The 23,139-nt window shown below is 37.4% G+C and overlaps 1 protein-coding gene across 2 annotated transcripts in view; it reads right to left on the bottom strand.

The window, feature by feature from the left end:
• SRBD1 (S1 RNA binding domain 1) overlaps window positions 1-23,139 on the bottom strand; it is a 125,024-nt gene that overhangs the window by 56,536 nt on the left and 45,349 nt on the right. For both annotated transcript variants that reach the window (XM_039698021.1, XM_039698022.1), the window contains exon 17: window positions 6,807-6,898. In XM_039698021.1, the coding sequence (XP_039553955.1) occupies window positions 6,807-6,898 (92 nt within the window). The remainder of the gene's footprint in view (window positions 1-6,806; window positions 6,899-23,139) is intronic.

The following is a 23,139-nucleotide window of genomic DNA, read 5'->3' as shown; positions in this document are numbered from 1 at the left end:
AATAACACACCAAATCCCAGTACTAAAAGGAAACCAAAACTCCTTGAATTGAAGAGCATCCTGGTACTAGTCATTCCTCTAGCTCCACGCTTCAAGGAAGCAACAAAGCCTTCAAAAGGAAACACACAGACACAACTCATGCACAGAGTTACATCAGAAGGGAGGAAATGAATGGTTCTTGTAGCTCTTTTATGCGAAGGGAAAGCAGCTTGACCAGAGCACGTAAAACTTGCAGGCAGCAGGAGATCAAACTCCAGCCCACTCCTGAGCCCTACAGCTTCAGAGGAAGTACAGTGCCAGTAAGCAGGAAATACAGTGCCAGTAAGCAGGATGTTAATGATCATACACCACCTCTCCCACATACCCTGAGGTTTACACAGGTTAGAAAACATTAGATTCTTGTCCAGAACAACAAGAAAACTACAAGACTACAAACATCTCTAACATCTGTGTAAAAACCCATTCAGGATTGTGCTACTGGTTTGGGGCAATTCAAGACCATTTTTCTATTTCTCAATATCCTGGTGCAGGCACATGTTCATGCCCAACTGGGCAAGGCTTAGTCATTTCCAGACTCTCTGCAGTTAGGGACTGGTTTTTTATTTCCTATAGAGCCCACAGAGTCCCCATAATTTCTGTTTAAATTGTACAGCCTAGCCCACGCCTTGGGATGAGCTTCTGCTCAATAGTAGGAACTGGGTCCTATGGGGAGACAAGTAACAAGACTCTTGTTCCTATTACTAATTACTTATATTACTATTATTAATTAAGAATTAATTATTCCTGTTATTGTTATTTTAGTTTATTAATATTACTATCATTAACATGTTCTATCTTTAACATCTTACTGATGTTCACCACCCTTTTCGTTTCTAACCACTGCATGTTCATCACCACAGAGTGACTCTCTGTTCTCCATCCTTCCAAAAGTATAATTAAACTCATTTTAAATGCTACAGAACACAACAGCTGAGAGATGACATAGGATTTAATTTCATACTACTCTAATTGCACACCACCCAATTTAACATTGGGCTGACAAAATGTTTTAATGCATGAGAATTCAGTGCTTACTTTCTCTTCGGAAAGCTTGTGGAACTTCCACCAATTCTCTCCAACTAACTGTAGAAGAAAGCTCCCACTTCGACAGCAGTGTGAACGTTTTAACCGTAGGACTTCAATAAAACAATAAAGTTTTTGAAAAATGACCTTCTCTCCTGACTAGCCAAAGGGGAGCAATGCTCTTTTAAGAAGATGAAGAAATTAGCTCAAGTAGACATCCAGGCACTATGTCCCACACATCTAATCATCAAATTGTTTTACTTTCCTTAAGATAAAGTCAAAATAAATTACATTTTTTCCAATCTCTACCTTGTACTTGCTGGCCAGTATGACAGCTCTGAACTCTGTGTCTCTAACAGGACCCCGGGGAATGAAACCCTGTAGCATAACAGTCTGAAAGTCCTAACAAGCCCTCAAAGCCTACAAGGCTTTCTTTTGCAAGGAAAAGTGCAAGTGGTGTGCTGAACTTTGAGTGTACAATAATGCAATGTGTTCTGCCCTGTGGAGAGGAGACAAGCAGATGGGATTTGACAATGCTAAGGCAAGCTGTGCTGTGTGACCTTTGGCTCTTTCAGATTCTTCCTTATCCTCAGAAAACACCCCTTAGAAACAACACAGTTTCCATACTGGATCGTATCTGTGCATGCAGCATGACACATGCTTGTCCTCTTAGTTTTCCAAATCTTCAAAAAGAGCAGCTGTAGGGAATATTTTATCTACCTTTGTTGCTTTCCTAACTGGGTGACATAACTATGTAGCCTTGATAAAGCCCTAGTCCTTCATGCCCAGGATGAAAAGGCACATTTCTTAGAGTGGTTACATTACACAAGCCCAGGGATGCTGCTCTTCTTTCAGCATTTGAACACAGAAATACAAATTAAAAATCAAGTGCGTATGATTGCATAAGGTATGAAAATAAAATAGAGGCTTAGCATGAGATCTCTTCTAACAAGTGGTTACACAAATATGGTGTCTGAAAAAACAGCCCCTTTCTCCCCCTTTTATTTTAGTTTTTAAGTAGTGAAAGAAAGAAAAAATTGCTTATTTGTTAGAGCAGTCATCTCAGAAGGAAAGGTAATTCATCAATTTAATGAAATGAAAACATTTCTCATTTATATAACTGAGTGCATATTGAAACCAGAGTAAAATCCCAGCACAACTCCTGCTTCATAGCAATTCTCTATCATCAGGCCACTGTTATATTAGAATGCATCAGTTTCCTCTGATTCTTAGTTATGAAGAAACATTCATTTCACTATGGTATCCAAGAGGTGGAGAGGCAGCAGAAAAAAAAAATTTCTTTGTAAGCACAAGCCAAATAATTGGTACATCCTTTATCTTCCTTATACTATGGACAACAAAACCTCTACTAGCTGGCCATACTTTAAAAAGCTCCCAGGCATCCAGAAAATACATAAATTTGTGTGTGACAATCCTTCAGCACTAGTCACTTGTGCTTACACTTTCTATACATTTCACCTGTTCCTCCACAGTCTTCCCCTTTTGTCTGGCAAAACTTGCTCAAGCCAACAAGCATTTGCAACAGAGGGGTGTAGAAGTGGAGAAGCAGTGAGAGAAGAAAAAAGAAAGCTTGGAATAGTGTACATGTTGACACCTGTACTGACAGCCTTCATTTCTTATCCCGTAAAACTTACTTTTATTAGGAATACAGGCTCTGCACAACAAAATAAAACCTTAGCTAAAACTCTATGGAACAGGATGGAAGTAAAGGTATGATATAAACCTTTGGAAAATCACTGAATTCCAGGATTCACAGGCCCAGTGACAGCAACCAAACCCAGGCTGGCAGGGATTGTCACAGAGCTCATCTGTCTGAGGGAGGAATGCCTGTCACTACTGAGGTTAATTTTTCCTTCCACAAAGAATAACACACCAAGAAGTCATCTCATGTGCTCTGGCAATGGAAGGGAACTCCTGGCAAGTGAATTGCTGCTAAAGTTAAGGCAAAGTACCATGCCCAGGAAACTGTTACTTACAATTGCTTCTAAGGAAAACTTGCATCCAGGCTTTGCATTGAACAAAGGCCCAAATAAATCTCAATCACAGGGACCCAGAGCAATCCAGGAAATTTTACAGGCAAGTTCAAATGCATAACTCCTACTTGAAGCTGTCATAAATAAAAACTAACTAAAGGCTAAACATTAAGTGGTGTAATGATGCTAGGTCAGGAAATATTTTTTTTTTAAAATAAGCAAAAAATCCCAACAAATGAATGGAATAACCAAAAAAATATGAATTTCACAGCTTTATGAAAACTCCACCAAATGAAACATTTTAACTGCTGCTTCAAGAGGGTGGCCAGAGGACACATGCCAGGGCAGAAATAGAACTGCAGTCATCCACCCAGCCTCACAGCTCCTGCATTACCAATACCTCATTGCAGCCTCGGAGCTGGCAGTCACAGAGCCTTGCTAGAGCACGTATTAATAAACTGCACCAAGGTGATCAACACTGCCAGCTTGCAAAGCACTCTTTTCATTGTCTCCATTCTTCCCTAAAAAAATTCCCACCCCAAATCTCAAGTGTGTCCCTGGGCACAGCTTTTGAGAAGAAGAATTCAAGGAAGCCTTGTTCTCCCTTCTCTTTCAGACTGCAATCCTACTGCAGGTTCACCCAAAACCCTCCATTACTGAACTCCAGTGCCTTGCTGCCTAGGCAGAACCCTCCTAATCTGCTGCAGCTGAACTTCCTCAGCCTATCAAGTAGGAAATCCTTTTATTGCTCTGGCCTATAAGCCTCTTATCTCCTAATTCTGTGAGGCTGAGAAATAGCTGTTCTGCTCATTAATCCTACAATGACTGTCAGAAGGGGATATATACCTCCTCATTCTACTCAAATACAAGTAACTAGGTTTCATCAAGCTCTTTAGTATCTACTTAGCTGAGTCCCACTCCACAAGATTTTATAGGAATTGCAGTAGCAGTACAGAAGCTTTTGCACTTTCATGAAATATTCAGGACACTTCTAAAGTTGGAAAGATCCTATTTAATTCCCTGTACTGTAGATAACAGCAAATTGCTTTAAAAAAGAGCTTTTTTTTTTTTTTTAAAGCAACTGCAATTTTGGCTAAAAGCACTGTTTGGATGATTATAAAGACTTTCCTCTACAGTTTGTATACACACCATTAGTTTAAAAAGAGATCTTTCTCAATCATCTATTACAAACTCATGTCATCCATGACCTTCAAAGACAGCTCAAAGGGGAAAAAAAACCAACTCCAGCTGAGACCTTGGATTAACTAATACCTTTAATTAGCACCCCCAAGAAATGCTGAAGGTTGTTGGCATTCCCCCTGTATAGGGCACTCAGCCAAGGAGAAACGATAAAGTTAATTTTTCCATCAGGACTGATAACTTTTTTTTTTCTAAAGCAAAAACTGACTACAAGCAATTGCTAAACACCACTTCAAATATTAACAGATCTGAGAAAGTTCTCATATAATACGTATTATTTAATATTTTACTTTTATGGACCCAATGGACAAACATAAGCCCATCTGTGTCATTCAAAAAACCTAAAACCTTCTACAAAGTTTTGTTGAGAAAAATGTTAAAGTGGCAAATAGTGTTAAGATCACAGATATCTCACGTCAGCTGTACCTTTTATTTTAACTATAAATGTCACATTTCATCATGTAGCTGTCAGCTTCCTTTAATGTACTAAATGCTATCATGTAAGCACAGAATCTGACACGATGTAAGACAACAATTAAAATAAAAAGCAAGTCAGCTTTGACACAATGTCACTTTTCTGTATACTGCAAATTAAAGGAAAATTGAAACTATACAAGTAAGCTAGTCAAGAAAAAAGTCTGAAAAAGCCTCAAACATCAGTTAATGTTTCCCTCTAAAGTTATGTCCCATTTTTACATTCAACTTCAAGAAAACATCCATAGCTTTAGCACAGCTATTTACAAATTGACACCAAAAGATGTCAGGAAGAAAGCCTAAAACTTCTAGAATGCCTTGACAGTATTGATCCTTGATACCTTGTCAGTTTCATAACAGCCAACATCCATGGAACTAGGCAATTATTTTTCTATTTCTATCCTACCCTTTTTCAATTTCTATCCACTCAGTGGGACTGCTGCGGCATGGTAAAATTGTTGATGCTTTTAAAAAATCAGTTTCAAGAGCACTTAATTTAAGGCTGAAAAAAATCCTATTATAATGGAGCAATTAAGAACTCCGGGTAATTAATATTTGAATTGTTCATATATTAAAAATTTTATTTCTTTTACTGTATTTGATGCAAAACACTTAAGTGTCTGGAATGTTGAAAAATTAATTTTGGAGAAACTGAGAAACATGTACACCTGGAAAGGCATAATGTTAATAATTAGATTTCCTCCTTTTCAGTGTTTTTGTTCATTTACATCAACTTTAAACCTACATTTAATACATCAGCACCATAAAAAACTGTGGCCCAGGGGAAAGCTAGTGCTATCTGTCACAAATACAGAAATGTCACATGCCTAGTATTTGCTCTGGCCATACCATGACACATTTAAAACCTCTGTGGCCCAGGGAAGAAATAGTCACAACGGGGTCTGTTTGCAGGCAGGGAAAAAAGAGTCAAGCAAAAAGAAGCTAGAGCCTCTCCTGCAAATGGAAGCGCTGATATAAACATTCCAAGAACATTCCTGTAAAAACATTCACTTGAAACATCAAGTTAACACTTTCCCCTTTGTGAAAATAAGAGCAAAGGGAAACATGGAGAGTTCTATAAAGTTTTACCCCTGAATACCATGTCAGAATTCTTTTCTGCAGATCTATACTCTTCAAAGGATTTCCAGGCCAGTAACCTGCTAGAAAAATATTAAATCTAAGAACATTATAATTTTGACTGGAAAAGTTCTATATACAAATGCTGCTGCATTTTCTAATATGCTATATTTGATTGAGTATAACAGCAAACTGTAGAAAAACTAAGACCAAAAAAACCCATGAAGAAGATAAAAAAATACAATAAGACACACAATTAAAAATACGTAAGTGAAGTAATACAAAAATAACCTGAAATGTGCCCTTACAGCTATCTCCGAATAAAACAAATCCACAAGTAGAATCTGGACACGGACAGAGCTGCTAGGAATTTGATCTTTAAAGACTACTCTTTAACCAAACATTTAAAATTATAAAGTGGCAACAGGCAACACTTTCCACTTGCTGTGTTAGACCTCAGTGACATTTAGGCTGAAGTAGGTAACTTTTTAAAAACAAAACCTAAACAGTATTTATTGAAAAATGTATTCAGCTACATGAAGACTCCAGTGATCACAACAAATACACATCTTTAAATTATCTGCTCTAGTTTTACTGTTTTTCCAGCCCTTGAATGGCTTAATTATTGCTAGATATTTATGTACACAGAGAGGAGAAGAGGGAAGTCAAGCCCCTGTGTGCATGGACATGTGCAGCTATGAAAGTTCATGCAATTAATTGGTTCTATTCATTGCTATGAATTCTCCTGTACCAGCCTGTTGAAGGAATACATCCACAAGGATCTTTACATTACAGGCGTTAGTAGAAGGTGATGTCATTCACTTGCACGCCTAGGAGTTCAAATATGAAATGACAGAATAATTAAGGTTTAGAAACAAAATATCCAAAACTTTTTTCTACTTTTGGCTATTATTTTATTTAAGAATATAAACAAAACAGGCTGAGAATTGAGAATTGAACTCCATGTTGAAATATGATAAAATTAAATACTCCTCATACCTGCACTTCTTAGGTTAGGGTCTAGGTCTGGCATTTCCTTGGATGCCTCTGGGCTGACACTGTAGATGGACGCTCCCGCTTCACTGACAATGCTGAAAAATGGAACGGCAAATATGTAAAACAGCACACAGCTGAAAAACACACGTGAAAGACTTTGCAAGTGACTTAACTTTAAAAACAAATCTAAATATTCAGCCTCAGGTTTTGAATAAACTAAATGCTTTCAAAAGTAAGTCAGTACAAAGGAAAATACCCACATTTAAGCAAAACCACCCCTCTCTGACCTGCAACATTCATTCTCTATCAATTCTGGCCTTATTATAAACACACACTGTGCATGATCTCAGTCCCTGTCTCAATCTTTACAAGAGGAAAGAAAATCAATACAAGAAACAAGTGTTATCAGAAGTAAATAAGCAAATCAGCTTCCATAAACAAAATTAAACCTACCTGACAATTTCATTAAAAACACCTAGATTCTCATGTCCGACATATCACTTGAATCCAAGCCGTGAGGAATCACACACATTGCCTCAAGCCAGCTGCCCTAAAACACTCAAAGAGCCCCAACTTCATACAGATTGAGGCACAGAGCTGCAGCACCGTTCTCAGGAGCATTCAATACCGTCTTCTCACAGCTCTCACTGCCATCCCCAAAGAAAAACAGATTGCTTGTCTTCAATAACTTAAACTTCAGTTAATTTATCTACCATACACCTCAAACTCATTCAGTAATGATGATAAACTCAGCAATTCAAATCAAACACATAATTAAAAACCCTTCAAGTGCTCTAGTTCCACTCAAGAGAAAACTGCAATCAAATATTCACAGTCTAAGTTTATTTTCAGCTGTGAAATTCTGACACCACTGAATCAACAGTATATTTCTTCAAATAACTTCAACAGAACTGGAATTTCAGGTTGATAATTATGGCATCATACAGCTACTGCTCTGGAGATTAATACTATCAGTTCCAGAACTATTTTTACTTTTACTATTTCACTTTTAAAATAACCTAATCTTTGCCATAAGGAGAGAAACCACAGTCCTTAAGAAACAGACCTTTCAGCAAAAAACTATAACTTTGTTTTATATTGTTTTAAAATTGGACTATAAATTTTCCTTTTAGGAACATTTATTAGGTCAAATTTTTAAATAAAGAAACTGATACCTAGAAACCACTCCCTTTAGAAAAAGCTGGAGAACAACTCAGAAGTTAAATATATTCCCATTCAATGTTCCAAGCAGAGTAACAGTAAATAGTGTAAAATGCAAATATAAAAGGTAAGAATTTCTTTTTTTTTTTTTTTAATAGTTTCCCCTCTTCCCCAGTCAAAACTGGAATTTGGTGGAGTGCTGTACACACAAGTCAGATTTTAAAGTTACCCAAAACTCTAAAGAACAGTAGTACAAACAGACTGGATCTTTCAATAAATACAGAGAATAAAATACTTCTATCTTTAGGATGGATTTCTATCTTTAAGATGGATGTTACTCCAGACCTATTCAAACGGAGAAAAAAAATCCTCAGACCAGGTGAATAGAGCAAGTGAAAATGAAACTATTTCATGATCTTTCAAAAAGCTTCAGTACTATGAGCACTCCTTCACTATAAATGACATTCATAAAACATTCCCATCACAGCGCTCAGAAGTAAGATCGTATCACAAAAACCTAACTGCTGAACATAAAGATGTTGACAGAAGACTCATAAAACTGATTTCTCTGATGAACAAGTAATTTAAAGAACAATGCAGCAGAACGTATTTCTTAACCTGTTCACACCTTGTAAAGGCAGCATCTGGCAAGCGTTCCCTTTCTGGATATTGCTTCCAAAAAACCACACACAAGCACACACTTCTAATAGCTTTTCACTAATCTCTCTTCAATCTTCATATTCCAACAGATCCCAAATGTTAGTCCACATGGAAAATTTAATACACAGATAATACAATTAATATAATTAATTATATATATTAATATATAATATGTATAATTTCAGATTTAAAAACAGTTTTGCAGTAATTTTTACAATGCTGTACTATAAACTGTACTACTGAACACAGCCTATTGCTTGATCCTCTCCTGGTATTTTCTGCAGTGAACAAACAGATGTGAACTTGATGGGAATTTTAACACACTTGATATTTTACTGTTTCTCATTAATACTACACTGATGATTTGCAGAAGGAGAAGGATTGCACCAACACTGCCATTCTATGGTAATATGTGACTTGTGCCAAATTTTAAGGTAAGCAGTACAAAAACTCCTTGCTAAAATGAGTAGATAAAACAAAAACTCAGGATAGGAGACAGAAACATTTGAAAAAAGCATATTTCCTTTCCTCAAGAGCAAAAACATTTATACACTCAGTGAGGAGAAGAAGGGAAACCAAATAAAAAAATTATTTCAAGAAAGAGAACAAGAGATAAAAAGCACTTTCAAGAAGCAGCATACACTGGATACTTGAGATCCACTCTGAGATAGTTTAGTACACACATGCAGTTATTCTATGAAGTATTTGTTGTAGCAGACGTGGAAAAGGGGAGCAAGAATTTCCACTCACATAGAACCTCACATTGCTCTGCCCAAGACAGCGAAACCCAGACGTTAAATAAATCTTTTACCCAAGTTAAACGCACAAGGCCACACACTCCAAAGAAACCATCCTCTGGTTCATTCAAGCAACAGTCAACCAAACTTTTACAGAACTATTAGCGGCTATCACATGGCTTGATATGGCTACAGGGAGGTGGCTACTAATGTGAGACTGGCACACAGAATGCTAAAACATTTAGCTTGGTCAAAATACTAAGATTACAAGCTTTAGGGATTGTCAGCAGATGTTCTGGCTTTTACTTTTCGACTAGACAGGAGACAGTCACTTTGGTTCACTGACATTTCATATGTTTTCCACATTCTCATTCTCTTGAAAAGGGGGATGGCTTTATAGATAATTTAAGCTAATTTAACATTGCTAAATGCTCCACATCATGTCTTTTAAATAATGTATATATATTTTATGTCAGGGCATATTAAGAGAAAACCAAATATGCTCAAATTAGTAGGAAGCAAATTTACTCCAAACTGCTGTGGTCCACGCTGTTCTTCAATCTCCTCTTGCCATTTCTATAATGGACACAGTTCTCAAAGAGTAAAAAAAAAAACGCCAACTACATAAGAGCTGGTGAAATTGTATTAAAATTTTATGCATCTTCAGAATTTGTTTCTATTTTGACTTTTTAAGTCACTTAGCAGACAAAACCAAAAGAATTGGCCCCATAATGAGACCCTCATTACTGTGCATTCCTTAGGATGAAATATTCTCACCAAATCTAAACATTTGAAACAGCTTTAGTGAAAAAATATTTTGCTTTTTAAAGTCAATATGTAGTAGACAAATAAGCACATGGTTATGATATGATACAATAAGCTTCTAGGACATGAATGAACAAGTTCCATAAACTTCTCTTTGAATTAACAAAAAAGCAGGCAAAGGATCTGGAACTATGCCTCCCTACTGTGCTTCCCACATCAGCCATCCCATGGGTAAAGGGTTTTTCCTCAGCATCTATATCCATTTTTAAAAATTAAAAGTGCCCAAATCACAAAGCCACTCCACAATATCGCAGTGTATTCTTTTCAATTGTACAAACTGGCTTGTTGCATATGAACTAAGTTTTCCTGTACTGCACCCATCTCATTCACAGTTGTTAAGACATTCACAGTTGTTAAGACATTTTAAGTAGCTAAGGCAACATTAAATGTATTCCACCAGCACCACCTGGTGGGCCCTCAGCTGTATGCTAGAGACCATGCCGTCTTATACTCTAAATACTTCAAGGAGCCCTTTAACATTTACTAAAGCAAGTTGTTTTCTTACTCAGCTTAAATAAACACTGCCTATTTGATCTTCCAATTTTTATAGGAAAAAGAACCTTTCTTGTAAAAGGTAAAAGTAATAAAATAAGAACACTTACACTTTACTCTTTTTTAAATTCAAAGCTATTACATACCTACAAAATATATAAAGATGACAAGTAACCAGCTAGTTAACAACAGTAGTTTAACTAAATTGCAATTTTTAAAACTTGCAGGTTTCCTAGGTAGTAAGTTTTCACTGTAAACATTTTCAAAGCTATGTAGAACATTTAATGTATGTATAATAAAGAAAAGATGTATCAGTCTAGACATTTGTGGGTTTAAAGATGAATGCATCTTCCTGACATTTTCAATAACCTTACCAACATTTCAGACTTCTACAATACATTGAGGTCATTTCCCCACAATCAAATGTAACACTGGACTAATAACCAGGGAAGCAAAAGGCAACTTTATCCAACTTTACGTAACTTGCTGTTCCTACAACTTCCAAATTCCTGATCTATAATTTCAGTCCTTTAAAATACCAGTAAAAAGAACAGACTGGTGTACAAAGAAGATACTTGGAAGAAAATCCTGGTCACTCTAAAAGCAAAGGGTATGCCAACCTCAAAATAGGACGAGATTTTCATATTTGGCCATAAAATTATCTGCCACAAAAACTCCCTTCACAATCATGATTTAGTAATTGTGGCTAATTCCTCTAACACAACTTTTTACATATTTCTTGATAAATATACTGTTCATAAACTTGTGGCTACAAAAGCCAGAGGTTCCCACAAAGTACAACACTAAAAAAGAGTCAAAGGTTTATTCAGTGTTATTTACTAAAATAATTAGGGTATGAATCACCTGGGACAGAAAAATAAAAATAAATAAAATTACAACATTCTCTAGGAAAGAATGCTGCACTTAGACACTCAGTTGGAATGTATCAAGCTTTAATTATGTGACAGATGTTATGATTAAAACCAACTAAGAAGGGACAAGGAAGACTTAATTAAGCACATACTCAAAAGAAGATTGGGCTACTTGATGAATGAGAAATCCATTGGGCCTTACTGGAAACAGAGAAGTCATAAATAGTTCCTGATCAGCCTAACACCCAAAAAGGCTGAGAGTTACACTATAGAAATAGGATGCCTGCATCTGTTGTTACATGTCTCCCTACACACCCATTTTTGCTGACTAATGAGAACCAGCTAGGGCAGGTTGAAAATGCTCTTCACAGGAAACAACAATAACCCTCATGTGCATTCTGACTCGTCTTGGTCTTTCTGCTCCTGTCAAGCAGGACATTGCACATGGCAGAAGTAACTTGAGCGGCCCCTTCAGCTCCTCACCATGACCTAAGGCAGAGCTACCTGCCCCTTCTAGCAACTCATGTCTGGGCACACGAGTGCTCCAGCACCTCTGTGCTGTGCACAGCACAATTCCTTCTGCTGTGGTGGTTACTGTGGCCAGCTGGAGCCTGCAGCACAGTACAGGCTGGGCTGTGATTTGTGCAGCCACACGTGCTTCACAACAGGAACAACAGGACACCAGGATTGATGGACCCTGGCTCTGACACAGCTATGCCATTGCTTTTTTTCATATGAGAAACATAAATCACAGAAGTTCAAGATTAAAAGGCTCTGGTATATACCAAATACATTCTATATATAATGTATTCAAAGAATAAAAAAGCCAAAGAGATTTTCAAAAGCCTGTTCATTCTGATAGCTGAGCTAAGATTCATAATCTGGTGTTTCCCCATCACCAATAAAGTAGTGGTATAGCAAAGGAAGATGTTGAGCTAAGATTCATAATCTGGTGTTTCCCCATCACCAATAAATAGTGGTATAGCAAAGGAAGATAGACTCATGAAAAAGGATTATACTAGAAAGTCATCATTATTCCATAGAATCAAGGCGAAAAGCATCCAGTTAATCGGTGTTTTTAAAATAATATAAAGAATTAGCTTTAAATGTGAACAATATATAGAACCCAGGAGATATTTTCATTGCAGAATATATTTAATACTAAAAACACTGCTGATGAGAAAGGAATGTTCCTCAAATTCCCACTGCTTCACTCAAAACCTTCAGTTTTACATGCCATAAAAGTGTTGCTTATATGACAGTCCATCTCTCAAAATCAGTCAAATTAGACAAAAGCTGTTAAAGCCATCTTTAGCAAAAATATTACAGAAAAGCTCATAGTGACTCACAGCTACAGCTATTCAATTAGATGCAGGAGGGACACCATAAGCCTTAAAGTACAGCTCCTGCTTCAGAGCTCCCAAACACACAAGAATTTAACCCCACAAAGAGTCTTCAGAAAGCACACCAAATGACAAGCAGTGAAACAGATCCCACATAGTTGCTCAGCTGCATTCTGGAAGTATCCATAGAAAATATTAGGCGAAATTCTGCTTACAACTAGCATTTTGAAGTCAGAACACACACACAAAAAAAGTCAGTGTTTCTAGCCATGTATGCATTTGTTCTGTATTTTATGAAGTTCACTAGAAACTATGCCATGCAAAGAAAGGAATTTGGTCTTGACCAACTCAATCTACTTTGTAAAGTAAAAACTATGACATTATTTCATAGCAGGGACTCTGTTTTACAGCAGATTACAACACAGACTAGCATCATCTCTTTCAGTTACAAGCCCTACATTTGAAACAGCCCACTGACCCCACAGCAAGGACAATAAATAAACACCTTATCAGGCAGCTGCTGAAGTGACAGAAGTTCAAGGCAATCATCCTTTCATTAGGAATTATTTCTCTCCTGTACAGCCACAAATTATATTTAGTATCAGTTAAGCTGATGGTTTTCCTAGTAGAACGTGTAGATCTTTAGAACCTACTCAAGAGGAAAGAATTAGGCCTGTTTCAATCCATCTTTAGCAAGATACTCTAATTAGTATTGGTACTGTTGCTTCAGATAATTAAAAATTGCTTATCTTAAAGTAACACCTAGTCTTACAATGATACTGTTTCCCAATTTTTCTAGTATGCTTGTGCAAAACTAAACTTCCCTACAGAATCAAAGTACAGTCTTTCAGATGAAGAACAATATGCAAAATGTAATGGTTTAAACCACCAAATTATAGTCTTTCAAAAACAGATAAAATGCAAGACTTTCTCAATGTCTGTTTACAAGAAAAATCTCTATGGACTCCCAAATCAAGAACTAGTTACCACACTAAACTAATAAAGCTAACTGTGTAGCTCCAGTCTGGAATCCTTTATTCAGCTGTGTATGAACCATGCCCTCAGCACATCCCTGCAAAGGGAAGAATGATCAGATATCTGTCTTCATCTTGTCTGAAAACGATGACATTTTTCAGGAAGAAAAGGGTCCAAATGGCAGGTGTCAAAGAGCTTTAGCTTCACACGTGGTGCTAGGAGGCAGAAAAAACAACAGCAGCGTGTGGCCATGTCAGAGCTGCACAGAAGCTGCCGTACAAGCGCATATCTGAAAAGAGCAAACCTCAGAGCCTGTTAAATCAATCTAGTGCCAGATGCTGTTATCAGAACAAAACTGGTACTGTGGATTCATCCCCAGAAGAAATACACGTCCCATGTCTGCAGTGAAAAGTGAAAGACCTAGGGTGGCATGTCTCAAGACTGAAGGTGACAGTCACCTGTGACTGCCCCCACCACTTTCATTGACAGTTTCAGAAAACAAGCGCTGTCATTGCTCATGAAGCAGCTGGAGTTGAAGCTCCTTTATGTCCTTGCACAGAGCTTTAAAATCTGAGCTTCAGGTCCAAAAATATACTTCCAAGTTAACCATCCAACTAAAAAGCAGTCAAGTAATTAATTTTTACTTAAAACAGTGCAGTACAGTAGGAACTTCAGAGACAATTTAGCTAGTGCTCATCTCCTTGCTGCAGCAATGCCAAGGAAAAGAAATTGTGACAATATGGATGATGTTGTAGAATCAACATTACCTTAATGCAAAAGGACAAGTTTAACTCAAAAGAAGCACTTTTTATGTGATTACCATGCAACAGCAGTAATTCTAAGCAGTATAAATGAAACGTGGTTGTATTCAAATATGTTCAAAAGTTACCTATCAATCATCAATTACCTTTAGAAGAAAGGAAAATAAAAAAGGCATTAGGACTGATATAGGAAATGAAAACCCTAGAGACCACTTCTAAAATATAATAGGCATGGAAATGGGTATGCTCTTTATGAATATACTTCATAATTTCAAGACCAGTAGTGACAGCACTCAGCAGTTTTGCATAACTAGATTATCCCAATGAATTCAGTGGAACAAACTGTACATACAGCACTGAAAACATGTAGCCCAACACTGATAGGATTTTACTCAACCTGTTTCTACCCAGGAGGGAAGCACAGGGAGAAAAAGTAACACAATGATTTTGGCAGTCAGGCTTCAAAAAGAAGAGAAACACTATGTGATGTTAAACACTCACATTTCATACCTTTGCAGACAATCTTTGAAATAAAATCACCTAGGAGCACATTAGAAACATGGCACAGTCCAAAAAGATGATGATGCTCCCCAAAAAGCCTATGAAAACTCTTCCCCACTGAAGGGCTCAATAAGCAGCCTATTTTAGCCCCTGTCCCTCACAGTTCTCAAGCACTTGGTGAAGGTGACAAGCTTGACTCAACACCATGAAACATAGCAGACCAAAGGAATCTGCAATTCCAGAGCAGAAGGCTGTCACCAACACTGTCCTGCCAGCAGCTGCTTCTCAGCTCAGCCAAGCAGAAACCCCTGCAGTGATAGCACATGGCAAAAGCTGGTGTTTAACCTAGTCCATTTACAGCCATGCAAGATCTTACAAGAGGTAAGAACTATCCTTACTGTTCTTAGAAACAGCAGAGACAAAGGGTAAAACCCTGAAACCTGGTTGTTCATGCTCATGTATAATAACTCAAGTTGAAGCATTACCAAATATCAAGGTTGTGGAAACAAACAAGATGTTAAAAAAAAAAAAAAAAAAGATTCCTGCCTGTAAAGAAATACCTAGACCTTACTAGTACCACTGGTATTTGGTACTGTCACTGAAAATTTATAAAATACAGGAAAATGTCTGACTAAAGTCTATTTAATTTTTAAGCCAAAACATTTCCCTATTGCATGCACTGTCATACCCCCATCACCCTTCTGTGGGACACAGGACATTCAAGAAAATAAATGCTCCACCAAGGAGAGTCCATCAGGTTCTTGAGTAAATAAAGATATCTCAACCAATTTATCTGAACTTCATAGAGCATTCAGATTTAATAACATAGCATTGAGAAGCATCACATGTGATTAGTCAAGTCTGAAATTACCTAAAAAGGCTACAAGAACATAGAAAGGCTACAAGAAAAGGCATTCTAGTGCTATAATGGCACTTGCAACTCATTTTTATCTCAGAATGCGCAGCACAGATGCAGCAACTGCTGTGCCTAAAATGCAGTTAGTTAATCCAGACCAAAGGCTGGAGCTTGGAGTCACATGAACTCTCAGGGAGACTTTGTCCCCAGAGTGGAGCATAACTGGACAAGACCACAGCATATGGAGGAAAATGCCTCTTGGAGAATGGCACCTCCAGCAACTGTCATTTTCTTTAATGCTCACTCTGGGCAATTGGGAGGCAGCCTGGCCAGTGCTGCTGTGCTGCCTCCACAGCCCTGATTCATGCAAAATTCTGAACTGTAGCTTTGGCCAGAGACAGACTTTATTGTGTTTCCCCTCTGTGATTTCCTACAATAGCATTGATCTTGGTACTCAATCTCTCCTTGTAGCCCAACCCTCTCCTCAGCACAGGTCCAGAAGGGAAAGGTGGAGTCAATCATACCCCTTCTACTTGGGCTGAGCAGTGCAACGTAGAAAAATTCTGCATACAGGGAAGGAACCACAGATCTTCTGCTGCTGCTTCTCTCTGCTCCCTCCCTATCCCTTTTAACAGTGAGGCTGTATCCAAAGACTTCATATTAAATATTTTTAACCTACAGACACTTCTTGGCACAGCCTACTGAACTCTGAAGTATCCAGGTTTTCCACATAGAGAAACTCAAAGTAAATTAAGAGTTCTGGAATCAGAATAAATGCTGGCAGGAAAAATTCTTTGAGGTATTAAATAAGAAAAAGTGTTCTTTCTAGCCATGTAGTTTCTATTTAGTTTACTTTCATTTGGAATTCACCTAAAAAAAATAAGCTGTTTTGGTTTACAGAAGATGCATTCACCTAATGAGTTTATTCTCCAGCTCAACATATTCAAGACATATGTTATATAAAGTGCTTCATGCAGATCCAATCAAAATTATATGCCTGTACTTTTCAAAAACCATTTCTACAAATTAAATCATGACAGTGCACTTACAACTTTTAAAGTATTCATTTGCTGGGGGTTTCCTTTTTACTTTTTTTTTTAAACAGGACAATACAGTTCCTTTGATATTTTCCTGTGATCTAGTTTATAACTATTCAAAGCTGTCAATTATCAGGAAGTGTTCCATTCTGCCCATCAAGGAAAATATTTTTCTTCACTGGAAAAAAAGGTTGTAAAACTGAGGTACTAGTTTAGTGTTTCCAGCAAAATCTATTCATTCCTATAAAGGAACTGCAGCATTATAGTATAAAAAGGATTATAGCAACAGACAGTAAAAAAAAAATCCAAGAAAGTTAAAAAAAGAGTAGGTTACTCTTCAGAAAAAAGTAACATTTTTCATATGAAACTAAAACAAACCAAAAAAAATCAATTGAAGATTACTTTACCTTAACAAGCACTTTTAATAGCTCAGTTACTTTTCTTAGACAGATTTAAAGGCAGGAAGATGTACTCAAATGTCTGTAGAGCAACAGAAGAAGATTGAGTGCCTTGTTATTAAATTACCCACTCTTCTCTATTTAGGCCTCTATGGCTCATCCATGACTTCTCTGCTCTCCTCATTGTCATAGTTTTAAATATTATTTTACTTCTCTCATATGCAACTGCTGAGCATCTGCAGTAAGAGATCCGAATATCTCCAAATGAAAGAGAGCTAAATATAAGGTATACTGTATTTTTTATCCATTAACCATATACAACAGCAGACACCTTCTCATTAATTTTGTTTTACAAACAGAAGTATGTATCAACCTCTGGAAAAAAAAAAGCAAATAAAAGTAATGACCAAATCCCTATAAACTTGAAATACATTAATGAATTGCATGTTTTTACAGACAGCAAACTCCTTTCCTAAGACTGGAACCAAAAGCGGGGGGTACAACGAAAATAGGTATCTGGAATTAGCGAAATAAAAGTTCAGTTAGGTAGTGCTATATCTGTTTTCCCCCCTTCTCTTAAAAGGGAATAATTTGTTCCCTTAGGTTGTGGCAGATCCACACAGGAGACTTTCTTTGAGTAATATTACTAGAACTGGCATAAACATATGCTGAAATATCACTTCATTTAAAATACATTTTTTACTCAGTTACAAACACTTTAAAAAAATTCTGAACAGAAATTTCTCATGTTTCAATTCTAACCAATTACTTATAGATTTGAAAAGAAAATCCCAACTACAGTCTTTTTGTTTTATTAATTATCCAGCTATGTAAGCACAGGATAAGATGACTTTCCAGTTTTTTACACCTACTAAATCACAAAAATGCATTCTACTTTTTACATCACAATTATCAAAATGATTCTCCAGTCATAGATATGCTACATAGCACTTAAATAACCAACTACAATTCTAGCAACATAATTCCTTACAATAGCGTGAAGGTACCTTAACATGTCTGTACATCTAATTACTGGTGAGCCCAACAACACATATTTTGCAGAAGAACATCTTGGAACATGCATATTTTTTTAACCTTATCATCCCTCTTTTTCATCACCACCCTACCTTATAATGGGAAAGTCTCTTAGAAACATTTGAGAAGCTGTAAGCCAGTTACATGATTTTAAACAAAGGCACTAACAAAACTAAAATGGGCAACTCTACCTTTTCAAATATAACTATGTTGTTTTCTCTCACGGATGCCAAAGTTTGCACCAGGAAGTTCATACTCAGTTCTTCCCCTGCCATGTGGGCAATGAGCATCTATCCTACTTCTACTTCTCTGGATTGCTCATTATTTTTATGCCTAGATCCTGCAAGACAAGCCACCATTGAAGAGTGAGGGTCTTGGAATGATTCTTTCAGCTTTTGGAAACTGCTGAATGCCTCAGAATCACAATGGTTGAATCACAGTCACAATCACCTGTGGAGACTGACTGGTCCTACACTCTCACTCAAAGCAGGGAGAATCAAAGCAACTTGCTCAGGGCTGTGTCCAGTCAGGTTTCAAATATTTCCATGAGCAAGAACTCTAAAACCTACTACATATTAACAAGAACATTTGCATCCTCTGTAGCTGAGATGTGATGTTTTGATAGTATTAAGCTGAGGTTCCAAGCTTTTTTAATAGCAGGTTAAAAATTTAGCACCAAATATACACTTAAGAAAAGCACATACTTGCCCTGGAACAGCGGGGCATAAATAAATGGAGATTTTAAGAGTAGTCAAAACTCTGTTTTCAAAAACAGTGCTGCACTGAGAATTCACTAAACAATCCCAGCTTCCTCAAATGCTGTAAGCAAAAAGAAAACATGAAATTGTTTGAAAATTAAATTAATGGAAATATGTGCCCTGCTGATTCCAGCAGGAACAGAGCAGGCTCACTCAATTTCCACTGCCTGATGTTAAACTGTTAAGACTATTCTTGCAGCTGATAATTAACAGCTGTTACTTTAAAGAAAATTAACAACAAAACAACAATTTGGAGATCAGGGCAATGGAAGAGACAGCACAATATTAAAACAATAATTGTCCAGATGAGAACCAGAGGTTATCTGAGAGAGACTCCATGGCAGCACAGCAGTGCAGGCCTGGAGGGCTCTGGCTGATGCAGACAGCTCCTGCGGGGGGTTATGGAGAACATATGCCAGGGTGGGATACACAGCACCCTTTAATAGGGCAGAGCATCTCCTGCCCCCGGGCGCCTGCTCAGCTCTGCTGGCTACTGCAGGAGGTGGCAGAGCCAAGCCTTGTCCTCAGCCTGCCCCTGGAAGCCAGACCAGCAGCGCTGGGCTGTCAGCGTGCCCAGAGCCGGAGCGGCGCGAGGCTCGTGTCCGCACACCAGCACCACGTGCGGCATCACAGCCCAGATCCGCGTGGGACCAGCCCGGGGCTTGGACTGGCCAGCTGGGGACGAGGCTGACAGGATCTTCTACACCCACTGCAGAGATGGCCAACAGGCTCCTCCTCCACCAAAAGAACAAGGCACAAACATCAAATACTCCCCAGTGCCCCCACAAGGAAGGATAGGCTTCCTAAGCACACACAAAAGTCAGCCAAATTCAGATCCATATTACATTAAGGAACGGCTGGTGTAGATTTTAATATGAAGGATCAAATTTCCACAATCTTTTTTTTAAATATAAATTTGCATAAAGGAGAATTTAATCCTGAAATGCCATGTAATTATTTCTAAACTATATATTTGAAATTATTTTATAAAATAAGCCACAGATGGGTATGTTCAGAATTGTCAAGATGTTGATATACTTTCTTAAAAAGTATATAAATTATGCTTTAAGATTACTAATACCATAAATTGACATGTCCTGGATTTGAGTCTAATCAGACCCTGAAAACTAGAACAAACATTTCACAAGCTCCAAGCTTTGACTTCCTTTGAAATCCATAAAAGCTCACAACATTACCATCACCACATGCAAGATGCAATTTATGCAATCTAAATATATTAAGTGTAACATACTAAAGAAACCCCAAACTTGTATTCTGTCATTAAATCCAATGGAAACTAACCTACAAAAACTTGATAAATAAGGAATGGACATGAACTCAAACCATATATACTCCATTAAAATTCTGACAAGACCTGCTGTAATCACTAAGATATCAACCTCCACTGAGTGCTAGAACTGGTATTTCAGATGACTCAAATACAATTTACATAAAGAAAACATCTCGCTCGAAGTCCGCTGTACTAATTATAAATATTATCACAACTTAATATGAACCACAGACTAGCTTTGCTTCATCATACTAGTATCTACAGTCGAACCAAAAAGAATTAATTTTGCATTTTATGCATTGCATACTAAATAAAGTATACTGACACAAACCAGCATTTCATCTATATCTTTACTTTATAAAAATCTGGAAGAAATTTCCTACAGACCATAAAACTGAATAGAATCTGCTTCAAATTACGTGCCACCACTTTTTTCTTCTCACATAGCACCAGAACAACCCCAGGCTTAAAATCTTGTCTCAATCAGAAAACATTATTCTTGTTAGTGTAAGAAGCCCAGTAACCTACAATCTACTGTAACTGCTTTACCAAAGAGAAGCCAGTAAGAGGAAAAATCATTTCCTCTAGCTCGATTTGCTAATAATAAGCTCAGACTTTCCAGTGAATGAGGGGTCTTCTCCAGAAAGGCCATGAGATCATCAACCAGCTCCCCCAAGCAGAAAGCTACAACCAAGGCAGCACCAAGTGTCTGTGGACACTCGGGTACAAGCAGCAAGATGATGGCAGAGCAATTTCCCTACAGGAGCAGGCGTTAACAAGAGGAATAGTCAATAGGAGAGCCTTAAGCATTCCTTTAAAAGGAGTCAAACATTAGTTTAAAAGTCTTTTTACTGTTCTTGTTAGCTAGAAAAATGGGATATATTAAAAAGATACCATATCATGATATCAAAATTACTTCATTTTAAGACATTGAAATTGACAATGTCTCTTTCTAGTTACTCTTACAGCAGAAAATTAGAGCTAACATTTCCTTTTGCAGAGACATAACCACTGAGAAGTAACACAGGAATATCCAGTTTGATTTACTTAAAAAATACAAACTTCTAGAAAATAACTTTAATTAAAAAGAAAAAAAAGTAACTTGGAGCTGTAATTTTATACTATGAGGAAAAATAGACCAGGAACAAGCAATAAATGCATCACTGATTTTACTGAAAGCCCACTTACAAAGTATATTTAAAGTACGACATAATAATGGTGACAAGAGAATCACCCATGGAGGATGCATGTTTCCCTGAATCATTTACATCAAATTCAAATGTCAAAATGTATTCTATCTAAATGTTAGTTCTAGTTCAACCAAATAAAAGAACTGAACAGGCAGTAGGCATGTTGCCTTGGCTGCCAAAGAAGTTTTAGAAAATATAAATTTAATTATGTTTGAGAGAGAAATTTTATGTGAAAAGCCAATTTATTATAAGCAATAACTGTAACTGCTTATAGACATCATCGCCCCCACCTCCAGGCTTTTGATTTAGAAACATCCACGGACAGCTGAGCTGTTTGAATAATACTTGCTGCTAAATAAAAAAAAAATCTGATTTAATTAGAAACTGGTATTAATTGCAATTGCAAATAGGACTAAAGCAAGAATTTTATTTCTACATGAGCAACAAATTTACTTTCAGGAGCACTAGGTATTATAAGAAAAGGAAAATATCTAAACATGCAGAACTCCTAGATGGATGTGATTACATCTATAATCGTGCATGAAGTTACCCAAACAACACCAATCTACGCCCAAAACTGAAAAGGAAGAAGAAAGCCAGCATCACTCTCTCCCCTGCACTTGCTCATTGTTGCTGCACCAGGGCTGGGTTCTGAAGAAGATGCCTCATGCAGCTTGTGCATTTTGATGTCTCTGTTCAGGAGCAGTTTCTCGCCTCCGTATCACTCACCATGACAAACAGATCATTTGCCCCTCTCTCCACTTACTCATCATTGACAAAACTGCTGGGGCTCAGTTATAGAAAGGAATTATCCTCAACAGGCACCTTCAGTTACAACCACATGACACTGCAGTCATCTAAGTCTAATCCCTTTTCAAGCTGAAATAACCTACTAAAAGTCCCTTTGAGACACACAGCATGTCTATATTCTCTGCCTCTAGTGCCCTGAAAAAAGTAAAAGTGCTGAAGTATCTCCTGTTGCTGTGGCTTCTTTCAATGTCATTCATGGAGCTCTTAAGACTGCCATGCACTTTTGTTGATAAGAAAAGTTAAATGAGTCCAGGCAAGCATAACCCTCAGTCTGAGCATCACACAAAATTACTCTGAGGGAAAGTGCAACATGGGCAGCACTCACTCCTGCACCACCAACAGCCTCTAAGAGCCAATAGCCTGAAATCAGGATGAGAAATTACAACTTCAGGTAATTGCAGGGGGAAAGAGTTCTTGCTTTACTGGCAGACAAATTGCATTTGCTTTTCAGTCCTGGAAGATTCTGGGCTATCAGACACCTAGAGGTCATAAATGTGCAATATTCAAATCTTCCTAAAATCCAATGCATTTTGTCTTTTTTTTTTTGGTTTAAATCAAAGGTTGCACCAGTTGCTCTCCAAGTACTGGGGGAACTTGTTAGCAGTAGTACAGGAGGCGATTTCCTGAGGTTTAC

Source organism: Passer montanus, unplaced genomic scaffold (genome assembly GCF_014805655.1).
Source record: "Passer montanus isolate IOZ18808 unplaced genomic scaffold, ASM1480565v1 scaffold12, whole genome shotgun sequence".
NCBI lineage: Eukaryota > Metazoa > Chordata > Aves > Passeriformes > Passeridae > Passer > Passer montanus.
This window is presented reverse-complemented; position numbering and strand designations above follow the sequence as displayed.